This window comes from Gopherus evgoodei, chromosome 10 (genome assembly GCF_007399415.2).
Source record: "Gopherus evgoodei ecotype Sinaloan lineage chromosome 10, rGopEvg1_v1.p, whole genome shotgun sequence".
NCBI classification, from domain to species: domain Eukaryota; kingdom Metazoa; phylum Chordata; order Testudines; family Testudinidae; genus Gopherus; species Gopherus evgoodei.
The window spans coordinates 39743974-39767281 of record NC_044331.1 but is presented as its reverse complement, the minus strand read 5'-3'; the positions used below and the strand labels follow the sequence as shown (position 1 = coordinate 39767281).

At 44.1% G+C, this 23308-nt stretch overlaps 1 protein-coding gene across 8 annotated transcripts in view; it reads right to left on the bottom strand.

Moving 5' to 3' along the window:
* Nucleotides 1-23308, bottom strand: part of EDC3 (enhancer of mRNA decapping 3) — a 78617-nt gene that overhangs the window by 39242 nt on the left and 16067 nt on the right. For 4 of the 8 annotated variants that reach the window (XM_030578519.1, XM_030578517.1, XM_030578524.1 and 1 more), the window contains exons 2-3: nt 21228-21432; nt 19227-19540 (exon numbers count right to left, since the gene is read on the bottom strand). In XM_030578519.1, the coding sequence (XP_030434379.1) occupies nt 19227-19540; nt 21228-21391 (478 nt within the window). In that variant the 5' untranslated portion in view covers nt 21392-21432. The remainder of the gene's footprint in view (nt 1-19226; nt 19541-21227; nt 21433-23308) is intronic. The other 4 variants (XM_030578522.1, XM_030578523.1, XM_030578518.1 and 1 more) reach the window with 1 other exon arrangement.

Below are 23308 nucleotides of genomic sequence, written 5' to 3'. Positions count from 1 at the left end.
TTGGCTACACTGGAGAGTTGCAGCGCTTGTGGTGGCTTTACAGCGCTGCAACTTTCACTGTCCACACTTGCAAGGCACATACAGCGCTGTATCTCCCCGGCTACAGCGCTGCATGTACTCCACTTCTGCCTGGGGAATGATGATTGCAGTGCTGGTGATGCAGCACTGCTCTGCCAATGTGGCCACCAAAAGCGCTGTTATTGGCCTCCAGAGGTATTCGGAGGTATCCCAGAATGCCTGCTCAGCCACTCTGCTCATCAGTTCGAACTCTACTGCCCTGGCCTCAGGAGACCCGCCCTTTAAATGCCCCGGGAATTTTAAAAATCCCCTTCCTGTTTGCTCAGCCAGGTGTGGAGTGCAATCAGTGAATCTTTCCAGGTGGCCATGCCTCCACGCGCCAAACGAGCTCCAGCATGGAGCAATGGCGAGTTGATGGACCTCATCAGTGTTTGGGGAGAGGAAGCTGTGCAGTCACAGCTGCGCTCCTGCTGTAGGAATTACGATACCTATGGGCAGACATCAAGGGCCATGCTGGAAAGGGGCCATGACCGGGACGTGGTGCAGTGCAGGGTTAAACTGAAGGAGCTGCGGAGTGCCTATTGCAAAGCCCGCGAGGGAAACCGCCGCTCCGGTGCTGTCCCCACGATCTGCCGTTTTTACAAGGAGCTGGACGCGATACTTGGGGGTGACCCTACTGCCAATCCGAGGACCACAATGGACACTTCAGAGTGGGGAGGGAGAGGAGGAAACCGAGAGTGAGGGTACTGGGGTCGGGGGAGACACCTCAGAGACCCAGGAGGCATGCAGCCAGGAGCTCTTCTCAAGCCAGGACGAAGGCAGCAACCAGTACTTGGTGAAGGACAAGCAGAGGAGCGGGTTCCCGGTAAGCAGCTTTTATTTTCAGGATGGAAATGTTTTGGGAGAGGAGGAAGGGTTAGGGCTGCATGCATGCATGCCTAGATGTGGAATAGCCCATTGATGTGGTCTAGCATGTTGCGGTAATCGTCGTCGGTAATCTCTTCAAAAGTTTCAGCCAGAGTGTGGGCAACGTGCTTGCACAAGTTTATAGGGAGAGCCACTGTGGTCCTTGTCCCAGTCAGGCTAACGTGTCCATGCCACTGTGCTGCGAGGGGTGGGGGGGACCATTGCTGCACATAGGCAAGCTGCATAGGGGTCAGGGCAGAATCCGCATTGCTGTAGAAGACCTTCCCGCTCTTCCCAGGTGACCCGCAGCAGTGAGATATCTTCCAGGATTAACTCCTCTGGAAAATGTTGGGAGAGTGTTCTGTGTAGGTGCCCCCTGCAGCTGTTTGCTTTCCCCAACGCACAGAAACCCCAGCATAGCCCTGAAGCAATCAGTCCCCCTTCCAGGTGACCTGCAGCAGCGAGATATCTTCCAGGATTAATTCCTGTGGAAAATGTTGGGAGAGTATTCAGTGTAAGTGCCCCCTGCAGCTGTTTGCATTCCCCAACGCACAGAAACCCCTGCACAGCCCTGAAGCAATCAGTCCCCCTTACTCACCGTTTCGGGGCTCCTGTGGGTTATGTGCGCTCTCTTTGGTATGGGAAAATTATGCTAAAGTGAAGACTGTAAACTCCTTCACTGTGTGGGAATAACTGTCTGAGATATAAACAATGCTGTCTCTAACTGTTGCCTTTTTTGCCTTTCCACAAGCGACCTTGACTTCTCGGTTGCCCGTGTTATCAACAGCTCAAAGACTCCAAAACCTGCAGAAGAAGCCATGAAAAAGCAAAGGCGACCTGCTACAAGCAGTTATGGATCGCTCTGCCAGAGAGAATAAAAAACTGCAGGACTGGAGGGAAAGGGAAAGCAGGATCCGCCAGAGAAAGGCAGCAGCCAGGAAGAAAAGCATAAAGCAGCTGATAAGCATCCTGGCGCACCAAGCGGACTCTATCCAGGCACTCGTGGCCATGCAGGCAGAGCACTACCGCACCAGCCCGTCCCCCGTCCCAAAGCTCTTTCCCTTGTGCCCCAATGTCAGCTCCAAACCCCCTTCCCCAGCATCCAGGTTCTTACCACCGCCAGCTGCCCCCAACACCTGTACGTTCACCAACCAGCCCTGAGAACTACAACCCTTACCCTCTGCACTCAACCCCCATCACCATGCAGTACAGGCATCCTGAAGTGCAGCAGTCCTTGCACAGCACTCCAGACAGGACATATTCAAACCTGTGACTGTACAGTTCCCCACCACACCTCCCTGCCCTTTTAGGTTCCCAAAATGTTGTGTGTCTGTCAATAAAGTTATTTTCTTTTCAATAAATGAATTCTTGGCTTTGAAAACAGTCTTTATTATTGCAGAAAGTCAAAGATACCGTAGCCCAGGAAAGAAACAGGCACTGCAAATCAGTTTAGGAAAAACAGATTCCTACTAACATTGTAACCACTGCACTTCACTCCTGTGCAAGGCACCAAACGTTACTGTTGGTTTTCAGCCTCAAATTCCTCCCTCAAGGCATCCCTAATCCTTGAAGCCCTGTGTTGGGCCTCTCTAGTAGCCATGCTCTCTGGCTGTGCAAATTCAGCCTCCAGGCGTTTAACCTCGGAGGCCCATTCCTGACTGAATGTTTCACCCTTCCCTTCACAAATATTATGGAGAGTACAGCACGCGGATACAACCGCAGGGATGCTGCTTTCCCCGAAGTCTAGCTTCCCATACAGAGATCGCCAGCGCCCTTTTAAACGGCCAGAAGCACACTCCACAGTCATTCGGCACCAGCTCAGCCTGTAGTTGAACCGGTCCTTGCTCCTGTCAAGCTTCCTTGTATACGGTTTCATGAGCCAAGGCATTAACGAGTAAGCGGGGTCTCCAAGTATCACAATGGGCATTTCAACGTCCCCTACTGTGATCTTCCAGTCTGGGAAAAAAGTCTCTGCCTGCAGCTTCCGGAACAGGCCAGTGTTCCGAAAGATGCATGCATCATGCACCTTTCCAGACCAGCCTGTGTTAATGTCAATGAAACGCCAACGATGATCCACAAGTGGCTGGAGAACCATAGAGAAATACCCCTTCCGATTAACGTACTCGGATGCTAGGTGGGGTGGTGCCAGAATAGGAATATGCGTCCCATCTATCGCTCCTCCACAGTTAGGGAAACCCACTTGTGCATAGCCATCCACAATATCCTGCACGTTCCCCAGAGTCATGGTTCTTCTTAGCAGGATGTGATTAATGGCCCTGCAAACTTGCATCAAAACGATTCCAATGATCGACTTTCCCACTCCAAACTGGTTCCCAACCGATCAGTAGCTGTCTGGAGTTGCCAGCTTCCAGACTGCAATAGCCACCCGCTTCTCCACCGGCAGGGCAACTCTCAATCTCATGTCCTTGCGCCGCAGGGTGGGGGTGAGCTCAGCACACAGTCCCATGAAAGTGGCTTTTCTCATCCGAAAGTTCTGCAGCCACTGCTCGTCATCCCAGACTTCCATGACGATGTGATCCCACCACTCAGTGCTTGTTTCCCGAGCCCAAAAGCGGCATTCCACAGTGCTGGGCATTTCCGTGAATGCCACAAGCAATGTTGTGTCGTACGCGTCAGGCAACTCGCTATCATCGTCGGACTCCTCATCACTCTGGAGCTTAAGGAATAGCTCAACTGCCAAACATGATGTGCTGGCGAGACTCATCAGCATATTCTTCAGCTGTTTGGGCTCCATTTCCCACAGAAATCGCGCTGCACAGAAACCGTTGGGAGAGTCACAATGGCGCCAAACGTGGACGGAAAAACAGGGACTGCTAGGATATGTAGTGATGCATCACAGGGTGTTGGGACAGGAAGCAGAATGACCCGCACCCTTCCGTCCCCTTCCCACAACCCACGGCGCCAAAATCGGACAAGGTGCTCTGTGGGATAGCTGCCCATAATGCACCACTCCCAACACCGCTGCAAATGCTGCAAATGTGGCCACACTGCAGCACTGGTAGCTCTCAGTGTGGCCACACTCCAGTGCTTTCCCTACACAGCTGTACAAAGACAGCTGTAACTCCCAGCGCTGCACACCTGCAAGTGTAGCCAAGCCCTCAGAAGACTAATAGGATGCAGAGCCGTTCACCTCTAGGGCACTGGCTTGAATCTAATGCAGATCAGTAGTGCCTAAGATTCCTAACTGATGGCTGTTCATATAATGCTCTTGCCTTTGTTATATCTGTTCTATGGATAAATGGCAGACAGTGTGCCCGGGGTTTTCAATCCAGCTCATTCATGAGCATGCAGTTCTCTCACTCTCATCACAGGCGCACACACACAAACGGCTTCTCCTCTCCCAGCCCATTCACTCTCCCAATACACCAGAAAAGTCATTGCTAGCCAGCCTCCCGTGCCTGTGTGTTCAGCTTATTCAAGTGAAAGATGTATAGCTCGGCATCAACTTGGCAGTCTGCCATGTCACAAAAAAAAGCACTTCCTTCGGAAAAGGTAAACAATACTTCCTGAACTTCTTTACCTTTCAATTAGAAACAGTCAAGCAAGTATAAAGTCTCCAGTGGGTTGGCTGCCTTCCTGTAAGATCCCCCGGGGAGTTTTTACTACCAGCCCTAGCATGAATGAGCACAGTGCCAGCATTGCACGTAACCCATTGTTGTGTAACCCACACTGCCATTAGTTATTGATTTCTCTCACACAACCAAGCACCGTAAAGGGAGAACTATGTCCCTGACTTAGCACGCTAAAGTCATCGAAAGGTCAGTTGCAGCTGTTTGAACTCCAGCCACTACGCCTTCTGAGAGAAAGCCCCAGAGAACGTCTCAGTGCATTCCTCCATGGACTTCTTAATCCCCCCCTCCTGCAGCTAGCATCTCTTGCATCCCACTTCTGACAGATTCACACATTTAATCTGCTCCCCCAAACCTACACATTTCAGAGAGGCTAGGAGTTTTGATCTGTTTACAATCCAAGTTGTCATGCACTGGACTCTCAAACATCTAATACAGAGGGTCCAAGACTCTCCCCCAAAACTGTGGGGGACTGAGAAGACGACTGAATAAAGTTGTAGATCTAACACCTGTAGATGTCTCAAACTCAAGCCTGCCTTATGTTTTCATTGGTTTCCAAAGATTTTCAGACAGTTTTAAATCAAATCAGTAAGAGAAGATGTGACATTTTGGGTTTTTCTCAGAGTAACTGTTTTCCGTCTCTTGTGTTTAAAGACGAATTGGAGGAGTTTAAAGCTCTCTCGGCTAACTATAGAGCTACCAAAAGGATAGCAAAGTGGTGTAAACTGGTGCAACTAGCACACAAGCTTCAGTCAGTGAGGTCAAAGCAAATCAGGTCTCAGATTACAGCTGGATAAACCTATATTTGGGAGGCTCAAAGAGGGACTTTCAGAGAGATGCCCAGGGGGATACAACTTGGAGTGGTTGGATGCAATTAAGGAAAATTCAGGAAACTTACTAAGTGAAATTTAAGAGACTATGGAAGGGACATGATGGGAGCACCATCAAACGAAACATTTGAAAACTAGACAGGATTAAGATGACAAATGTCTATACCCAAATGCAAGGACTATGGGGAATAAACAGGAAGAACCTGAAGCAAGGATGGCATGCTGTTTTCCAGAGGTGCTTTTTTACCATGTAAAATCACGTCTTTTACCACCTCAGGAAAAACCAGCTAGTCCCAGTTTAAGGCATTTTCCAGTTTAAAAACTGCTACATTAATGCATATGCACATTACACTTAGTTTTAGTTGTGGTTACCTAAGGCAATAGATCAAGAGATTAATTTAGGGTTGTACAAATAAAAAGTAAAACTGCAGTGAGCGTAATATTAATATATATTATTATAATAGTGAATGTCCGAATGTCTGTATACACTTTGGTTGGATATTTTTCCAAGGAAGGCACACATCATAATTCACTTCATATTTTCAATATTAAATAAACAAAAGTCAAAAACATCCAATTATGTGAAAATGACAATAATCCAGAGCTGTAGGTTTGAAGCATTAAACAATCAGAAACATGCAGAGTTGTAGTCTACAAGTCCAGGCATATTTGGCCACATAGCATTCTGTGGCAGAAGACCAAATTTGATGGAGCAGATAGCCCGAGCCTATTCCTCAGTTTTGAATGTATCCAAAGTTTAAAAGATTTGTTCTATGCTTGCTGAACTTGAGACATATGCAATTGTACTACCAGTTCTATGAAGTCAGATGGAATATCAGCACTCTTTAGATTTTCCCCACTATATTAAAGGAAAGCTTTTTCCTTGATAGTGGATGAAAACATTGAGTTTGAATACAGCAATTCTTCTACTTTAAATGCAAGTAAATATGGCAGAAAGTCAGGATTTTTGCTGTGCAACCACTGTCTTACAATTTCTTCTTGTTCAGCAGACAAATTTCTTTCCTGCATATTTTGCATGAAGAAGGCTGGCCAACACGTGTACAGGAGTAATTGCCTCAGGAAATCTTTTGTACTTTTACTTTGCGTGGTGCAACATCTTCATTTATCAGTAGACCCAACTATACTTTGTAGGCTACAGCAATTGTTGATGTGTTCTTTTGGAGTCCGTCAAGTGCCACTACAACTGATTTCAATCGACTGATCATGTTATTTCTCTCTTGGTAAATCCTTTGATTATCAATTATACTGACCATCCTATCTTCAAGTTCTGTCTCATGATCACTCACAAACCTGAGATAATGTGGCTGATTATTAAACATATCATCAAGACACTAGGGCCTGATAAAATACATCCTAAAATACTCATGGAGCTGACTGAGAAAATAGCTGAGCCATTAGTGATGATCTCTGAAAAGTAACGGAAGACAGGAGAGTTTCCAGAGGACTGGAAAAGGGCAAATACAGTGTCAATCTATAAAAAAGGAAATAAAGACAATCCAGGGATTTACAGACCAGTCAGCTTAACTTCAATACCCAGAAAGATGATGGAGCAAATAATTAAGCAATTTGCAAATACTCAGAAGATAAGGTGATAAGTAACAGTCAGCATAGATTTGTCAAGAACAAAACCTGTCAAACCAACCTAATAGCTTTCTTTGACAGGATAACAAGCCTTGTGGATGGGGGGGAAGCAATAGATGTGGTATATCTTGTCTTTAGTAAGGGCACGTCTACACTGGCACAGTTACAGCGCTGCTCAGAGAGCGCTGAAGGGAAACCGCTGTTAGGTGTTCACACTGTCAGCTGCCTATGCAATAGCATGTTCACACTTGCAGCAGTATTCAGAGCGGTGCACTCTGGGCAGCTATCCCACACAGCACCTCTTTCTCTTCTGCCGCTAAGACTTGTGGGAATGCGGAGGGGGTCGCGGGGCATCCTGGGTCCAGTCCCAATGCCACGTGATGCATTGCTTCACATCCCAGCAATCCCTGTGCTTCCATGTACATTTGGCACCATCTTTCAACACTTTTGTGTACTGCGCGCCCTTCCTCTTCGGGCTGCAGGAATGGATCCCGAACTGTTGACCAGTATGCTGCTCAGTCTGACGAATACGTCATGAGTGGCAGTGGAATTATTCCTTAAACTATAAAGGCAAGAGGACATTGATCTCTCCATGCATAGTAGCTACGACACGAGATTGCTCATGGCATTCATGGAGGTGCTGACTATCATGGAACGCTGCTTTTGGGCTCGGGAAACAAGCACTGAGTGGTGGGATCACATTGTCATGCACGTCTGGGATGACAAACAGTGGCTGCAAAATTTTCGGATAAGGAAAGCCACATTCATGGGACTGTGTGACGAGCTCACCCCAGCCCTATGCACAAGGACATGAGAATGAGAGCGGCCCTGATGTTGGAGAAGCGCGTGGCACTGGCTACTCCAGACTGCTACCAATTGGTCGCTAATCAGTTTGGAGTGGGAAAGTCTACCATTGGACTCACGTTGACGGAAGTGTGCAGGGCCATTAATCACATCCTGTTCTGAATGACCTGACTCTGGGCAACGTGTGTGACATTGTGGATGGCTTTGCACAAATGGGCTTCCTTAGCTATGGAGTGGCGATACATGGCATGCATATTCCAATTCTGGCTCCAGACCACCTAGCCACCGAGTATAATAATCGCAAGGGGTACTTCTCAATGGTTCTCCTGGCGCTTGTGGATCACCATAGGCGTTTCACAGACATTAACGCAGGCTGGTCTGGAAAGGTGCATGACACATGCATCTTTCGGAATACTGGCTTGTTCAGGAAGTTGCAAACAAGGACTTTCTTCCCAGACAGGAAGATCAACGTAGGGGAAGTCGAAATGCCCATTGTGATCCTGGGAGACCCCGTCTACCCTTTAATGCCGTGGCTTATGAAGCCATACACAAGTCAACTTGACAGCGGCAAGCAGCAGTTCAACGACAGGCTGAGCAAGCGCAGAATGACTGCTGATTGTGCTTTTGGCCGTTTAAAGGCCCACTGGCGCTGCTTCTATGGGAAGGCTAGACCTGGCCAATGACTATATTCCTATGCTTATAGCCGGATGCTAGACGCTCCATATTTGTGAAGGGAAGGGTGAAGCTTCACTCAGGTCTGGACCTCAGAGGCTCAGTACCTGGAGGCTGAGTGCGAACAGCCAGAGACCAGGGCTATTAGAGGGGCACTGAGCAGGGCATAAGGATGAGGGATGCCTTGAGGCTGCAATCTGAAGCTGAAAGCCACTAATACTTGGTGCTATGCTCGGGTGTGCAGTGTTTGTAATGCTAGGAGGTGATTGGTGTCGACAACGCAGTAAGTGGGTTTAACATAATTGTATGGTGGTTTGCAGGGCTCTTTTTGCTTTCAGTTAATATAATAAAGATTGCTTTCAAACCAACACAATTCTTTTATTAAAAGACAACAACCCAAGGAGAGAGTCAAACAAAAAAAAAAAATCAGCAGCAGTGAGGGGGATGGGGGAAGAGAAGATCCCAGAAGGAGGAGGGGTCCCGGGACGGCTAAGGATTTGGGTATGTCCAGGGATCATATCCAACCTTCTCCTTTGGAGTACAATGCAGACTAGACATGCAGTGGGACACAAGCCTGCTTTCTGCAACTCTCCTGCCCCCAACAACTCGCTTCAGCAATTCCCAAATCAGATCCACTTCCCAGGGGCCTCCCCTCCTTTTTGCACTTTGCCAATCTCCAACAGCTGAGACTGACTAGCCTCCTCCGGGATAGAAAAGAGCTCCTGGCTGCATGCATCTCTGGTCTCCAAGTCATCCTCTGCCTCTGGGTTCCCCTCCCCGTCCACATCCTCATCCCAGATTTCCTCTTCCTGGCTTGGTCCACTCTCAACTGGCATGCGAGCCACCAAAGTATCCCACAGTGGTCTTCACAGTGGAGGTGGAGTCACCTCCAAGTATCGTGTCCAGCTCTTTGCAGAACCAGCAGCTCATGGGTGCAGCACCGGAGCAGCAGTTTGCTTCACGCGCCTTGTGGTAGGCATGTCACAGCTCCTTCACTTTGACCTGTACTGCAATGTATCCTGGTCATGCCCCCTTTCAATCATGCATCTTGAAATCTGTCCATATGTATCCTAATTCCTATGGCTGGAGCGCAGCTGGGACTGCACAGCCTTCTCTCCCCAAATGCTGATGAGGTCCATCAGCTCGGCATTGCTCCAAGCAGGGGATCGCCTGGCACATGAAGCAGGCATGGTCACCTGGAAAGATGCACTGAGACCACTGCATGGATTACCGAGCAAACAGGAAGGGGAGTTCCAAATTTCCAAAGGAATTTACAGGGTGGGGATGATGGTTGGTAACCTGAGGACAGGACTGTAGAGTTCAAACCAATGACCAGAGAGGTGAGAACAGGCATTATGGGACACCTCCCAGAGACCAATCGCAGTGCTGTAATCGCCACGGTGTCTACACCGGCACCCCAGCACTGTAGTTCCAGTACAGAAACTATACGCCTCTTGTTAGGGTGTTTATTTTAAAGCACTGCAACTTGATAGTGTGTACACCTCGAGAGTTACAGTGCAGAAAGCGGCTTTACTGCGCAGAAACTTGCCAGTGTAGAAAGGTCCTAAGGCTTTTGATACTGTTTTGCACAACCTTCTCATAAACAAACTAAGGAAATGCAACCTATATGGAGCTACTATCAGGTGGGTGCATAACTGGTTGAAAAACTGCTCCCAGAGAGTAGTTATCAGTGAACTGGAAGGGCATATCAAGTGGGGACCACAGGGATCAGTTCTGGGACCAGTTCTATTCAATATCTTCATCAATGATTTAGAAAATGGCATAGAGAGTACACTTATAAAATTTATGGACAATACCAAGCTGGGAATGATTTGGAGGATAGGATTAAACTGGACAAATTGGTGAAATGGTCTGAAGTAAAAGATTGCAATTCAATAAGGACAAATGCAAAGTGCTCTGCTTAGGAAGGAACAATCAGTTGCACACACATAAAATGGGAAATGACTGCCTAGAAAGAAGCACTGCGGAAAGGGATCTGGGCATGATAGTGGATCACAAGCTAAATATGAGTGAACAGTCATCCCTGTCAGGGATGGTCTAGATAATACTTAGTCCCTCCATGAGTGCAGGGGACTGGAACAGATGATCTCTCAAGGTCTCTTCAAGTCCTACGATTCTATGTTTTCAGACATGTTATTTGAGTTTTCCATCGTGGGTCACCATGATTTGAGTCTTAACAGAACTTGGCATTCTTTTAACCAGTATTACAAAAATACTTTGCAAATCTATAGCATGTTTCATCAAAGCACTTCATGAAAGGTCTGGCTAAATCTACCTCGACAAATGTGATGCACATCCATACATAACCAAAGTGTTGCCATCTTGTTCCAAATCACTTCTCATACTTTGCATCTTTTTCTCATTGTCTGTCAGGTAGCTCTTAACACAATGACAGTTCCTTTGCTAATATTGTGGCTTCTCTTTCCAGTGTAGCATGGTACTTCCCAGTTTTCTTACTGCTTCCAGTATCAATCACTGGTACAGAAACCACAGTTAGATATCACTGGATCATTGTACATATTAATACTAGCTGACTGAAGTAATGTAACTGCTTTTCCATGTAATCTGTTGAGTGCTTCCACCTTTAAACCATTAGTAACTGCACCTAACTATTCACCTGCTGTCTGCTTTTGACTGGTGCTTTGTAGTCTGGCCTTAGGAAGATAATCATTGCTTGAAAAACTGGATACTCAACAACAGAAAAGGGAATTTTACAGCAATAAAAAAAAAATGCTGTCATTTTTAAGTCGACATTTTGTTTCAATTCTGGAGTTGCTTTTGTTACACACACATCCATTTGTGGTTGAAAAACTGACATTTCCTCCTCATTGTCTTTGGCTGACCCGGGTGCGGCTTTCTTTTGACGTTCTTGGCAATGGCAAGTACCTTCATCCTCATAGTCTGATTCTGGTGCTCACATACATCTAGCCAGAGTCAGTGATTCTGGTGTCTCTTTGTTCTTTTCTCAGCATTTTGCAACATGTTTCCTTGTACAGTCTCATAGACTCTAGGACTGGAAGGGACCTCGAGAGGTCATCGAGTCCAGTCCCCTGCCCTCATGGCAGGACCAAATACTGTCTAGACCATCCCTGAGAGACATTTATCTAACCTACTCTTAAATATCTCCAGCGATGGAGATTCCACAACTTCCCTAGGCAATCTATTCCAGTGTTTAACTACCCTGACGGTTAGGAACTTTTTCCTAATGTCCAACCTAAATCTCTCTTGCTGCAGTTTAAGTCCATTGCTTCTTGTTCTACCATTGGAGGCCAAGGTGAACAAGTTTTCTCCCTCCTCCTGATGACACCCTTTTAGATACCTGAAAGCTGCTATCAGGTCCCCTCTCAGTCTTCTCTTTTCCAAACTAAACAAACCCAATTCCTTCAGCCTTCCTTCATAGGTCATGTTCTCAAGACCTTTAATCATTCTTGTTGCTCTTCTCTGGACCCTCTCCAATTTCTCCACATCTTTCTTGAAATGCGGTGCCCAGAACTGGACACAATACTCCAGTTGAGGCCTAACCAGCGCAGAGTAAAGCAGAAGAATGACTTCTCGTGTCTTGTTTACAACACACCTGTTAATGCATCCCAGAATCACGTTTGCTTTTTTTGCAACAGTATCACACTGTTCACTCATATTAAGCTTGTGGTCCACTATGACCCCTAGATCTCTTTCTGCCATACTCCTTCCTAGACAGTCTCTTCCCATTCTGTGTGTGTGAAACTGATTGTTCCTTCCTAAGTGGAGCACTTTGCATTTATCTTTATTGAACTTCATCCTGTTTACCTCAGACCATTTCTCCAATTTGTCCAGATCATTTTGAATTTTGACCCTGTCCTCCAGAGCAGTTGCAATCCCTCCCAGTTTGGTATCGTCCGCAAACTTAATAAGCGTACTTTCTAAGCGTCTGCCTTCCCACTTACTTTTTCTTTGCAACTTCTGCATCTAAGATTCTCTTTGCCGTCTTCATGAACTTTCTCAAAATAGCCATGAATTGGATGAAATGGTCTTTCACATTCGCTCACACTGAAATATTTTGACTTGAGACACTGAGTTCAGTTGCAGCAGTTGCAACTCCAGCCAGTTAGATCAAGAGCCAGAGTACTGGACTAGACAGTTTGTCTGGCAGTTTACCTCAAACAGAAAAAACTTCTGAATCTGGGAATTCCCCTTCTTTCTTTGCTAAACAAATGTAATTTGCATTGCTGAACAAAGAAGGGGAATTCCCCAGTTCAGAAGTTTCAGTTTCTGTTTGAGGTAGTCAAGGCAACAGCATACAGCTTCTATTTTTTGTTTTAATTGTAATTAAAGGAAATAAGATAAAAGGACCATATTACTGCAAAACTAATATCAAATTGCTAAATATTTGTCACTAATTTTCATTAGTCTATTTTAATAATTATTTTATTCTTTCCACTTTCCTGGTTCAAACCAGTATTTACCAGCACCCTGAACTAAACTAGTTTTTCCTGGGAAATTGCCAACCCTGAATGAAAGTATTAGTACATAAGCTACATTATGACTTAACTGACATCAGAGACTTGCGGGATAAATCTCATGACTGGAATATCGCTATAGGGGATTCAGCTTGTTCAGGAAGGACAGGCAGGGAAAAAAGAAAGATGGTGTTGCATTATACACCAAGAAAATATACACTTGTGCTGAAGTCCAAAAGGCGGCAAGAGACAGACCAGTTGGAAGTCTCTGGGTAAAGAAAAAGAAAAAAGGGGAGGGGGAGAGACAGAGTGATGTTAGGAAGAAGAGGTGGATGAGGCATTTCTAGAACAATTAACAAATACCCAAAACACAAGACCTGGTAGTAATTTCGGACTTTACCTATCCAGGCATCTGTTGGAAACACACACACATTTCATTTCAAGAACTTATTGGGGACAACTTTTTGTTTCAGAAAGTGGAGCAAGTAACCAAGGGGACAGCCTTTTGAGACTTGATTCTGATCAACAGGGTGGAATTGGTTGTGAATCTGAAGGTGGAAGGCAATCTGGGTTAAAATGATCATGAAATGATAGATTTCATTATTCTAAGGAAAGGAAGAAGTAAAAACAACAGAATAAGGACAATAGACTTCAAAAAAAGCACACTAAAACTCAGAGCTGGTACGTGTGACATTATACTCCATAGTCTTTATGAAAATATCCTTATGATATTAACGACATAACAGACATATTTTATGCAAGATGGCTCATGTGAGATATCATTGGAAAGGTTATGATTTACTGAATGCGATTATCCAGTTTGTATGCCTGTATCATTTCTGTATCTGAAGCTAGTAATATTGACTATCTATATTTCAGCTATGTTACTTTGGGTGATGCCCCCGCTAACACTTCAGGTACAATAATGAAAAAACCCGACAATGCTGATGGCCCATCAGCAAGAGACAATAGACTGTAAAAGAGCTTAGTCTTCTTGTGAACATGTTGGTCAACCTGTGAAGAATGGCTACAGGGATCCTACAGAGGCATCTGACCATGTCACTTGATACTGGAACCCATTTTGAATTCTGTACTTTTCCAAGAGAAGCTGGGGGGAGGGGGGAGGGACTCAAACTAGAAACAAAGGACTCCTACCTTATGCAAATCCTATTTAAGGGTGGGGAGTGAGGTAATCCAGGTTGTCAGTTCTCCCCTGCTGCCCCACCCAAGATGGCTGCTGGAAACAACTAAGACTGAACTGGAGGAATGAAATAGACCCATGCTGGAAGTGTATCTGGCCTGTGAAGAAGATCATTAGAACCACATTTAGGGTGAGGAGTTACATGTAAACAGTTTCTTTAGTGCATTAAGCTTAGTTTGCGTGCTCTGTTTTATTTTCTTACTAATCTGCCTTGTTCTGTCTGCTACCTCCTTAACTACTTAAAATACACCTGTTATAGTTAATAAATTTATTTTTGGTTTACAACAGAACCCAGTTTATGTGATTTCTAATGGGGGGGGATAGGGAGAGAAGTTATGCATACCCTCCCTCCACATTGAGGGAAGAGGCAAATTTCATATAATTTTGGGTTTGTATTCCAAGGCGGGGTAGACATCTGGGTGCTGTGACAAGCCCCTTAAGATGAGCCTTCTCAGAGCAGATCTCTGTCTCTCTGTGCAGCTGGGTGTGGCCCTGCCTGTGTGCTTGGCTGGAAAAGGCTGGGGAGCCTAGCCCAGCAAGACCAGGTAAAAAGGGGGCCCAGGCTGGCAGAACAGTCTGCCTCAGTGGCATCCCAGCACACCAGGTGACATCCCATGGGGTCCAACCTGTCATAGTAAGGTCCTATAGGAAGAAAATCTAAGAGATAAAGGAGTTCAAGAGAGCTGGAAGTTTCACTATGAGACAATATTAAAGGCACAACTGCAAACTATCCTAATGTGAAGGAAAGATAGGAAGAATAGTAAGAAGCCAATATGGCTCCATTAGGAGCTCTCTAATTACCTTAAAATCAAAAGGGAACAGAAATTGCTAAGGAGGAGTACAAAAGAATAGCGCAAGCATGTAGGGACAAAATCAGAAAGGCTAAGGCAAAAAATGAGTTACACCTAGCAAGGGTCATCTAAGACAATAAGAAGAGGTTCTTTAAATACACTAGTAGCAACGGAAAGATGAAGGAAAGCATAGACCCGCTACTTAAGAAGGTTGAGGTGCTTAATGCCTATTTTGCTTCAGTCTTCACTAAAAAGGTTAATGGTGACTAGATACACAATTATCATCATCAAAAAAGAGGAAATAACACACAAGCCAAAATAAGGAAAGAACAGATTAAAGAATGTTAGATGTATTCAAGTTGGCAGGGCCTGATGAAATTCATCCTAGGTACTTAAGGAACCAACTGAAGCAATCTCAGAACCGTCATCTACTATCTTCAAGAACTCTTACTGGAGGACAGGTGAGATCCAGAGTACTGGAGCAGAGCAAACATAGTACCTATATTTAAAAAGGGGAACAAAGAGCACCCAGGGAATTATAACTCAGTCAGCATAACTTCAACCCAGTACCCTGCACATATATGGACCTTGCTTTCCATGCCCTCCAACACCTTACACTCTTTTCTATACCCCTTTATCTTCCCCAGAATTCTCCATCACCTCCACAGTCCCCTGCACAAACCCCCTCGTACGTCTTCCAGATCCTTGCACACACAACACTTGTGTCTTAGTACCCCTACATAACTCTTCCCTGCTTTCCACTTGCCATTCTATGTCTTTGATGCTCCCTTTCTCCCCATACTTGTTCCAGGTACACCCCCATGCCACCCTGTCCTAAATTCTCAGCCCTCTCCTACCTCACCTCTGGCTCAGATCAGCAACCACAGCAGCAGTCCCTGAAGCCAGGATGAGGTCAGTCTACTTTTTAAAATATTGCTCTACATACACTTTAAAATAACTATTTCAGTGAAATGCTCCCCCTACAGATCCCCACCACCACCCCAAAATCTATTTCTATCTAGCTATCTCTCTATCGGCATTTGTTAACAATGTGAACAAAAATCAAAATGAATTTGATGTAGCCCAAACCATCTTGAAAATAAAAAATCTCTAATTACTTTTGGGTGGGTTGCAAGTGAATGTCAGGAAAATTATTTTTAACATTTCTGAATTCTACTAAGATTACAATAAAAGCTTGAGATGAGATGCAGCATTTAAAAGTTTTAGAGACATTGGTTTCTTTTTTGCTCTTTGGGAGAAAAGATTTAAAGTCAGATTTTATAGTGAGAAGCTAGTTTCAACTCTAGGGAGGCTACCACCATTCCATAAGAAGTTGTCCTGCACTGTAGCAGGCAGTTCATAAAACTTCGTACTTATCTTCTTCTCATCTGTGCCAGTGTAGATTCTGAAAGCTGCTCTGGGCAGTTGCTCTTTTAAAACAAAAATATCTGCCCAGAACCCCTGTAAGCGTTGATAAGCTTTTATGGTCAAATAATGACATCATAAAAGCCAGCCCAAAGGATGCCTGCAGACTTAACTCTGTTGGTTGCACTGGGTAAATACTAATAGCCATACAAGCAGCCTTTCAGACCTAGATTTCACAAAACATATGCTTATCCTTTAAGTATATGAGCAGCCCCACAGAAATCAACAGGGCTGTGCACATGCTTAAAGTTACGCACGTGCTTAAGAACTCTGCTACATGTAGCAGGCCCAAGATTTTTATTCTAAGAATGATTGCATTCTATGGTTCCCTCTAATGATTTATAGCAGCACGTGAGGGTAGCACATACTTTAGTTTAAGACAGTGGCTCTCACCTTTCCACACTACTGTAGCCTTTTCAAGAATCTGATTGGTCTTGCATGCCCCAAATTTCACCTCACTTAACAATTACTTGCTTACAAAATCAGACATAAAAATACAAAAAACAAGTGTCATAGCACACTTACTGAAAAATTGCTGACTTTCTCATTTTTACCATATAATTATAAAATAAACCTATTGGAATATAAATATTGTACTTATATTTCAGTGTATAGTATATAGAACAGTATAAACAAGTCATTGTGTGTATGAAATTTCAGTTTGTACTGACTTCACTAGTGCTTTTTATGTAGCCTGTTGTAAAACAAGGCAAATACCCAAATGAGTTGATGTGCCCTCGGGAGTACACAGAAGTCTTCCCGAGGTACACGTACCTCTGGCTGAGAACATCCATTCTAATTCACTTATTTCTGTTATTCATTACTTAATAAATCTAATTCTTTTCAGGTTGAAATTTTCCAAGCTTTCCCTCAGCTTGGAGGTGATTTTTTTGAGGATTTGGAGCAAATATTTATTTACCCACAATTAAGCACTTATGCATCTATAAACACACACTTTTCTCTATGCTGCAATCAGAAATGTTGTACCTGGACACGAGTGTGTTAATGCACTTCTTAGTTAGAGATGATCTCATAAAAAGGCTATATTGAGCAATCTGAAATCAGGTGTGCTGCCTGATCTTGCTAATCTCTATCCAAGATACACGCAGTCACCTACATTAGGATAACCATTACACACGATCATCAGCGTAGCAAAAGCAATTAAAAGAGACCCAAACTTGAAGAACTTAAAAGTCTGACATAGAACTCAGCGCAGGACTATTGTTTTAATCTGTTTCTGTCCCATCCCATAACACCCAGTCCCATTAGCATTGTTTGTTGAATTTTTATCTCTCTATTATGGCAGCTGGTTCTCAGACCTGCTGGATCCCAGTCCCACTGCAGAGCTCTAGTCTGACACAGTTAGGAATTCTAAACTGTAGCTAAGAAATATGCCCATTGAAAAGAAGTTAAAGATGGAAGGGACCTGGAATTTATTCAAGAGTTCCCAGTTATCTGCATTGATTTGATGGAAACAGACTTTTTTGTCTATGCTGTTGGAGGCTATTATAACGTGAAGTTATTTTGTGTAGAATATACATTATGCACCTGGTTTTTGACACTGTATCCTGGACGCTCATAAAAAGTGCAATAAAACCTTACTTTCAGGGGAAAAAAGGTTAGAAATGGAAATGACAGATTAGGTCATCCAGTCCCTTCCACCCAACAATCCAAGGGCCAGCATAAGAGTGTTTTATGCCCCAGTGCAGAATACTCAGAGTGAAGCCAAGTCCTGAGTGGTACATCCATGGTCTCTCCCATTAGTAGGGTCCTACCATATTCACGGCCATGAAAAATGCATCACGGACCATGAAATCTGGTTTCCACCCATGAAATCTGGTCTTTTGAGTGCTTGTTACCCTATAGTATACAGATTTCACGGGAGAGACCACTGTTTCTCAAATTGGGGGACCTGACCCGAAAAGGGAGTTGCAGGGGAATCTCAAGGTTATTCTAGAAGGGGTCACAGTATTGTCACCCTTATTTCTGTGCTGACTCCAGAGCTGGGCAGCCAGAAAGTGGCATATGATGGCCAGGTGCCCAGCTCTGAAGGCAACGCCCTGCCAGCAGCAGTGCAGCAGTAAGGGTGGCAATATCATACCATGCATCCTTACTTCTGTGCTGCTAACTTCAGAGCTGGGCGGACAGAGAGTGGCGGCTGCTGACTGAGGGCCCAACTCTGCAGGCAGCAATGCAGAAGTAAGGGTGGCAATACCATACCATGCCATCCTTACTTCTGCGCTGCTGTTGGCAGTGGCTCTGCCTTCAGAGCTGGCTTCCCAGTCAGAAGCCACTGCTCTCCAGCTGCCCAGCTCTGAAGGCAGCACCACTGCCAGCAGCAGCACAAGGGTAAGGGTAGCAATACTGCAACCCACCCCACAATAACCTTGTGACCCCCAACAACTCCTTTTTGGGGCAGGGTCCCTACAATTACAACTCTATAAAATTTCAAATTGAAATAACTGAAATCACAAAATTCACAAATTTTTAAATCCTATAAGTGTGAAATTGACCAGAATGGACCGTGAATTAGAGATGCCATAACAGCAGTTGTCCACTCAGAGAAACTACGGATGTTGATTTTGTCATCAGTTTCTCATGTTATTATTAATATAGCTAAAAGCCATCACTAAATCACACTTGATTTAAGATAAGTGGCTGGCAGTTTTAAGATCTACATTTATCAAACTTTTGGAGGTAAAAAAAATATTTGACAGTTTGTAGCACTTTCCCAAATACCTTAACAGGGTGGAGAAATTAATGGTGTGGAAACAAGAATATCAGTAACAAAATGTTTTTTTTTAAGTCTTTCCAGCACCATTTTAATTGCTATATTAAATACCCATTTGAGAACAGTAGTTGATGCAGCAGTGGACTAGACGGACAGAGCTAAAGAGAAAGGAAAGCTGCTGAATGGGCAATATACTCACAGGAGTTGTGTCTACGACGGAAACCTTTGGACTGATTCAAGGATTCCAAATGTCGGTCCATATAGCTCTTAGAGCACTGCTGCTGTTGTGGGGAGATGACAACTTCCTGATTTTTCATGTCCGTTCTCCTTGGGATAGCCTGTGGGGCACTGCTGGTAGGCTTCTTTAGCAATTTGCCAGTGCCATTTTGATTGGTACCCACTTGGCACCCAGCGCCAGGGATGCCTAGTTCAGTATGCTGCAGGTCCCCACTTTGTTTGCTGTCCCTAGGACCTGGAATCTGCAGAATCTTTAGCTCAGTAATATCACCCGCCCTAAACATAGGAAAGAGAACAAAACAAAGTTGGATTCAACATTGGCGCCCAGCTCTACAGAAATCAAGCCCATAGTATGTTACAGTCTGCAGAAGCATCAGAAAGACATTTTTCTCTTAATTCACTGGAACCTAAGGAAAAAAACCCATTAACATGGATTACAATGCCTATTAGGAACACACACACTTAAAGACTATATTCCTCAGACAATACATCTGACTCTTCTGGTCCTGGAAAGAAATGAACCCCAAAAACCTCTTTATCCCACTGGCTCTGTACTTCGTTAGAAGTGAGGGGAGCCATGGTTGGGTAGAAATCTGCTTGAGTTAATAGATTCTAGAAGAATACAGGTGCTAGGATTAATCTTATTTTTCAGGTGACTTCCCTTTACCATAGTCTGTTTCTATTGAGAGCATCCCTAAAACAATGAAACTCAGAGAGATGGCACTTAAAAGCTCCTTTGAAGGTCATGAAAACTACAATGCAGTATTGGAAATAATCCACACTTTCATATAATAAAGGAGTTGGGTGCAAGCTGTTAACTAGTCACTCTGGAAAGAGTGGCTATAAGATATGGTCTTTGTCATTACACATTTATGAAGAACAATCAAACTTCAGAATTAATCTATTGTACTGGGATATAAAAGTAATGTTGTTATCAAGACTGAGTATGTTATGGACTTCGATACCTTTACTAGCATTATATGGATTCTTCCTTCTCTATTCTCCCCCCACCTCCCACTCTGAGTTTCAACTCCCTAAGGCCTGGTCTACACTGGGGGATGGTAAATCGATCTAAGTTATGCATCTTCAACTATATGTATAACATAGTTGAAGTCGACATACTTAGATCTACTTACCATGGTGTCTTCACTGTGGTAAGTTGATGGCTGACGCTCTCCTGTTGACTGCGCCTGCGCCTCTCTACCTGGTGGAGTACCGGAGTCAATGGAAGAGCGCTCAGTGGTCGATTTATCATGTCTAAACTAGACATGATTAATCGACACCCGCTGGATCGATCACTGCCTGTTGATCCAGCAGGTAATGTAGACAAGCTCTAAGCAAGAGAGACTGCCTAAGGTTGCTATTTAATCTTTGTTTAGTAATAAAATAGTTAAATCTGTGTATTTGTGGAAATCATTTAAATCTGTGTACTAACTTTGCCAATTTGCACTGATAATAGAAAAAAAAATCTATTTTTGGAGGAAAAGAAAAAAAATGGTAGAAAATAAGACAGATCTGAAGATAAACATGCAGTTGGAGCCATAAAACAGATTTATTTGGGGCAAGGATCTAATTCAAATGATTAACAGCTCCACTCTCACTTCAGTTGTGCTTTAGTAACACAAACATTAAACTTGCCATTGGCAAAAATTCCACAGAGTCTGCCAAATGTCTCATCTAACTGTAAGCTGGAGGACAGGTAATACACAGTGACGCTGTGCAGACAGCCATTTTCTTTGCTCCTATCAATGTGTTCCAATTGTGATCTGCATCTGTGTCACATTGTAACCCAGACAACAAAAAGCCCAAAGACAGCATCTCTTGCTTTCTGTATAGGTCCTACCAAAAGTAATAGAGGCACTTTTCGGTCAAGGAAAAGCAGTAATGAGTTTTGAAGCAAAATGCCCCAACTTCAGCCATATGTAAAGTTTGCCTGGAAGAAACAGACAGAGGAGACACTTACCTGAAGGTGACCTCTGGCACGAGGCACTTGACCCCATTATGGAAAGGCCGCGTCAGGGAGATGGTCTGACTGATCTGATCCACAGCCGACACTCGTCCCTGATAGACTCCCAGGCTGTCTCCACAGTTAATGGACACAATGCTTCCAAGCCAGTCTGTAGCCATATTTCTGACACGTGATCACTATAAAATGAAGACACAATTGGCTGGGGAAAAAAAACAAAACAAAAAAACAGGAGACTGAAAACCTAATTAGCATCAGCTATATCCCCCCATGCCATGGTCCTAGACCACATCTAGGCCCTTACTTTGGTGGTTTGTCTTTTCATAGTGGGAAAGGGATAATACCCATATATACTATATAATAAGATCCTATTTAGATTGTAAGATCATTTGACAGAGACCATGCCTGTAGGCTTGTCTGTAAAGTATCTAGCAGAGTTTTGTTGCAACACAAGTAATACTTGATAAAACTTAGTCTCACACAACCAGATTCCATATAATGCTGTAATCTAAAAAAATACCAGTAATTTTCTGTAATGCATTCCAACCCTAACTACTTTTTCTGGCGTGTTCTGGTTAAATTACAGTTCAAGTATCTAGATCCGCCAGCCTACATTCTCTCTGGAGCTTCAGTCACATACCTCTGTCGTAACTTCCCATTCTAAACACTTGTATAGTGATAGTGGAACAGAAAGATGGAGTTATAGCTATATAGGGTAAAATCCTGACCTCACTGAAGCCAGGATTTCACCCATAAAATACTATTATCAATCCCACAATAAGCTAACTGACAAGTTTTAACATAAAACAAATTTCAAAAGTGACTAATAAGTTCCTTTGTTTGACAGTAACTGCATATACACTGCTACCCCGTTATAACGCCACCTGATATAACACGAATTTGGATATAACACAGTAAAGCAGCGCTCCGGGGGAGGGAGGTCTGCGTGCTCCCACGGATCAAATCAAGTTTGATATAACGCAGTTTCACCTATAACGCGGTAAGATTTTTTGGCTCCCAAGGACAGCGCTATATCGCAGTAGAAGTGTATTTCAAACAGTAAACATTCTCATAAATACATATAGTGTGCTTATTTAAATACTTGATCCACCAGACTCCCCTCAATTCTTAACTCTAGAGTCTCAGGGAAGTGCAACTTTCAATCAACACACTGAAGTGACTGTGCATGCCTTTCCATGTGTGGAGATGTGAGACCCCTAACCTCTGGCTGAGTTACTGAAGTCTCAAATAACGATTTAAAGACTTCAAGTAACAGAATCTGCCATTTACACTAGTTTAAACCTGCAAAGTGACCCGCCCCCCTGCTGCAGAGGCAACCCCCCCGTCCAGGCCAATCTGACCTGAGGGAAGATTCCTTTCTGACCCTGGACCTTGAGCATCTGGGCAAGACCCACCAGCCGGATACCTGAGAAAGAATTCTCTGAAGTAATTTAGAGCCCTCCTTATCTAGCATTCCATCACTGGCCATTGGAGATATTTGCTACTAGCAGTCACAGATCAGTTACATGCCATTGTAGGCAGTCCCATCACACCATCCTCTCCCCCATAAACTTATCAAGCTCAGTCTTGAAGCGAGTTAAGTTTTTTGCCTCCACTGCTCCCCTTGGAAGGCTGTCCCAAAACTTCACTCCTCTGATCATTAGAAACCTTCATCTAATTTCAAGCCTAAACTTGTTGATGGCCAGTTTATATCCATTTGTTCTTGTGTCCACACAGGTGCTTATAATTCCTTTCCCTCCCTGGTATTTATGACTGCTTTGTATAAATACATCAGAGGGATATCTCCCCTCAGCTTTCTCTTGGCCAAGCTCTTGAGTTTCCTCTCATAAGGTAGGTTTTTCAATCCTCAGATCAATCCTAGTAGCCCTTCTCTGCACTGTTCCAGTTTCATCTTTCTTAAACATGGGAGGGCAGAATCCAACACAGTATTCCATATGAGGTCCCACCATGCTTTGTATACTGCAGTAGTTCTCAAACTTCTGTACTAGTGACCCCTTTCACATACCATGTCTGAATGTGACCCCCTCCACTTATAAATTAAAAGCACTTAAATATAT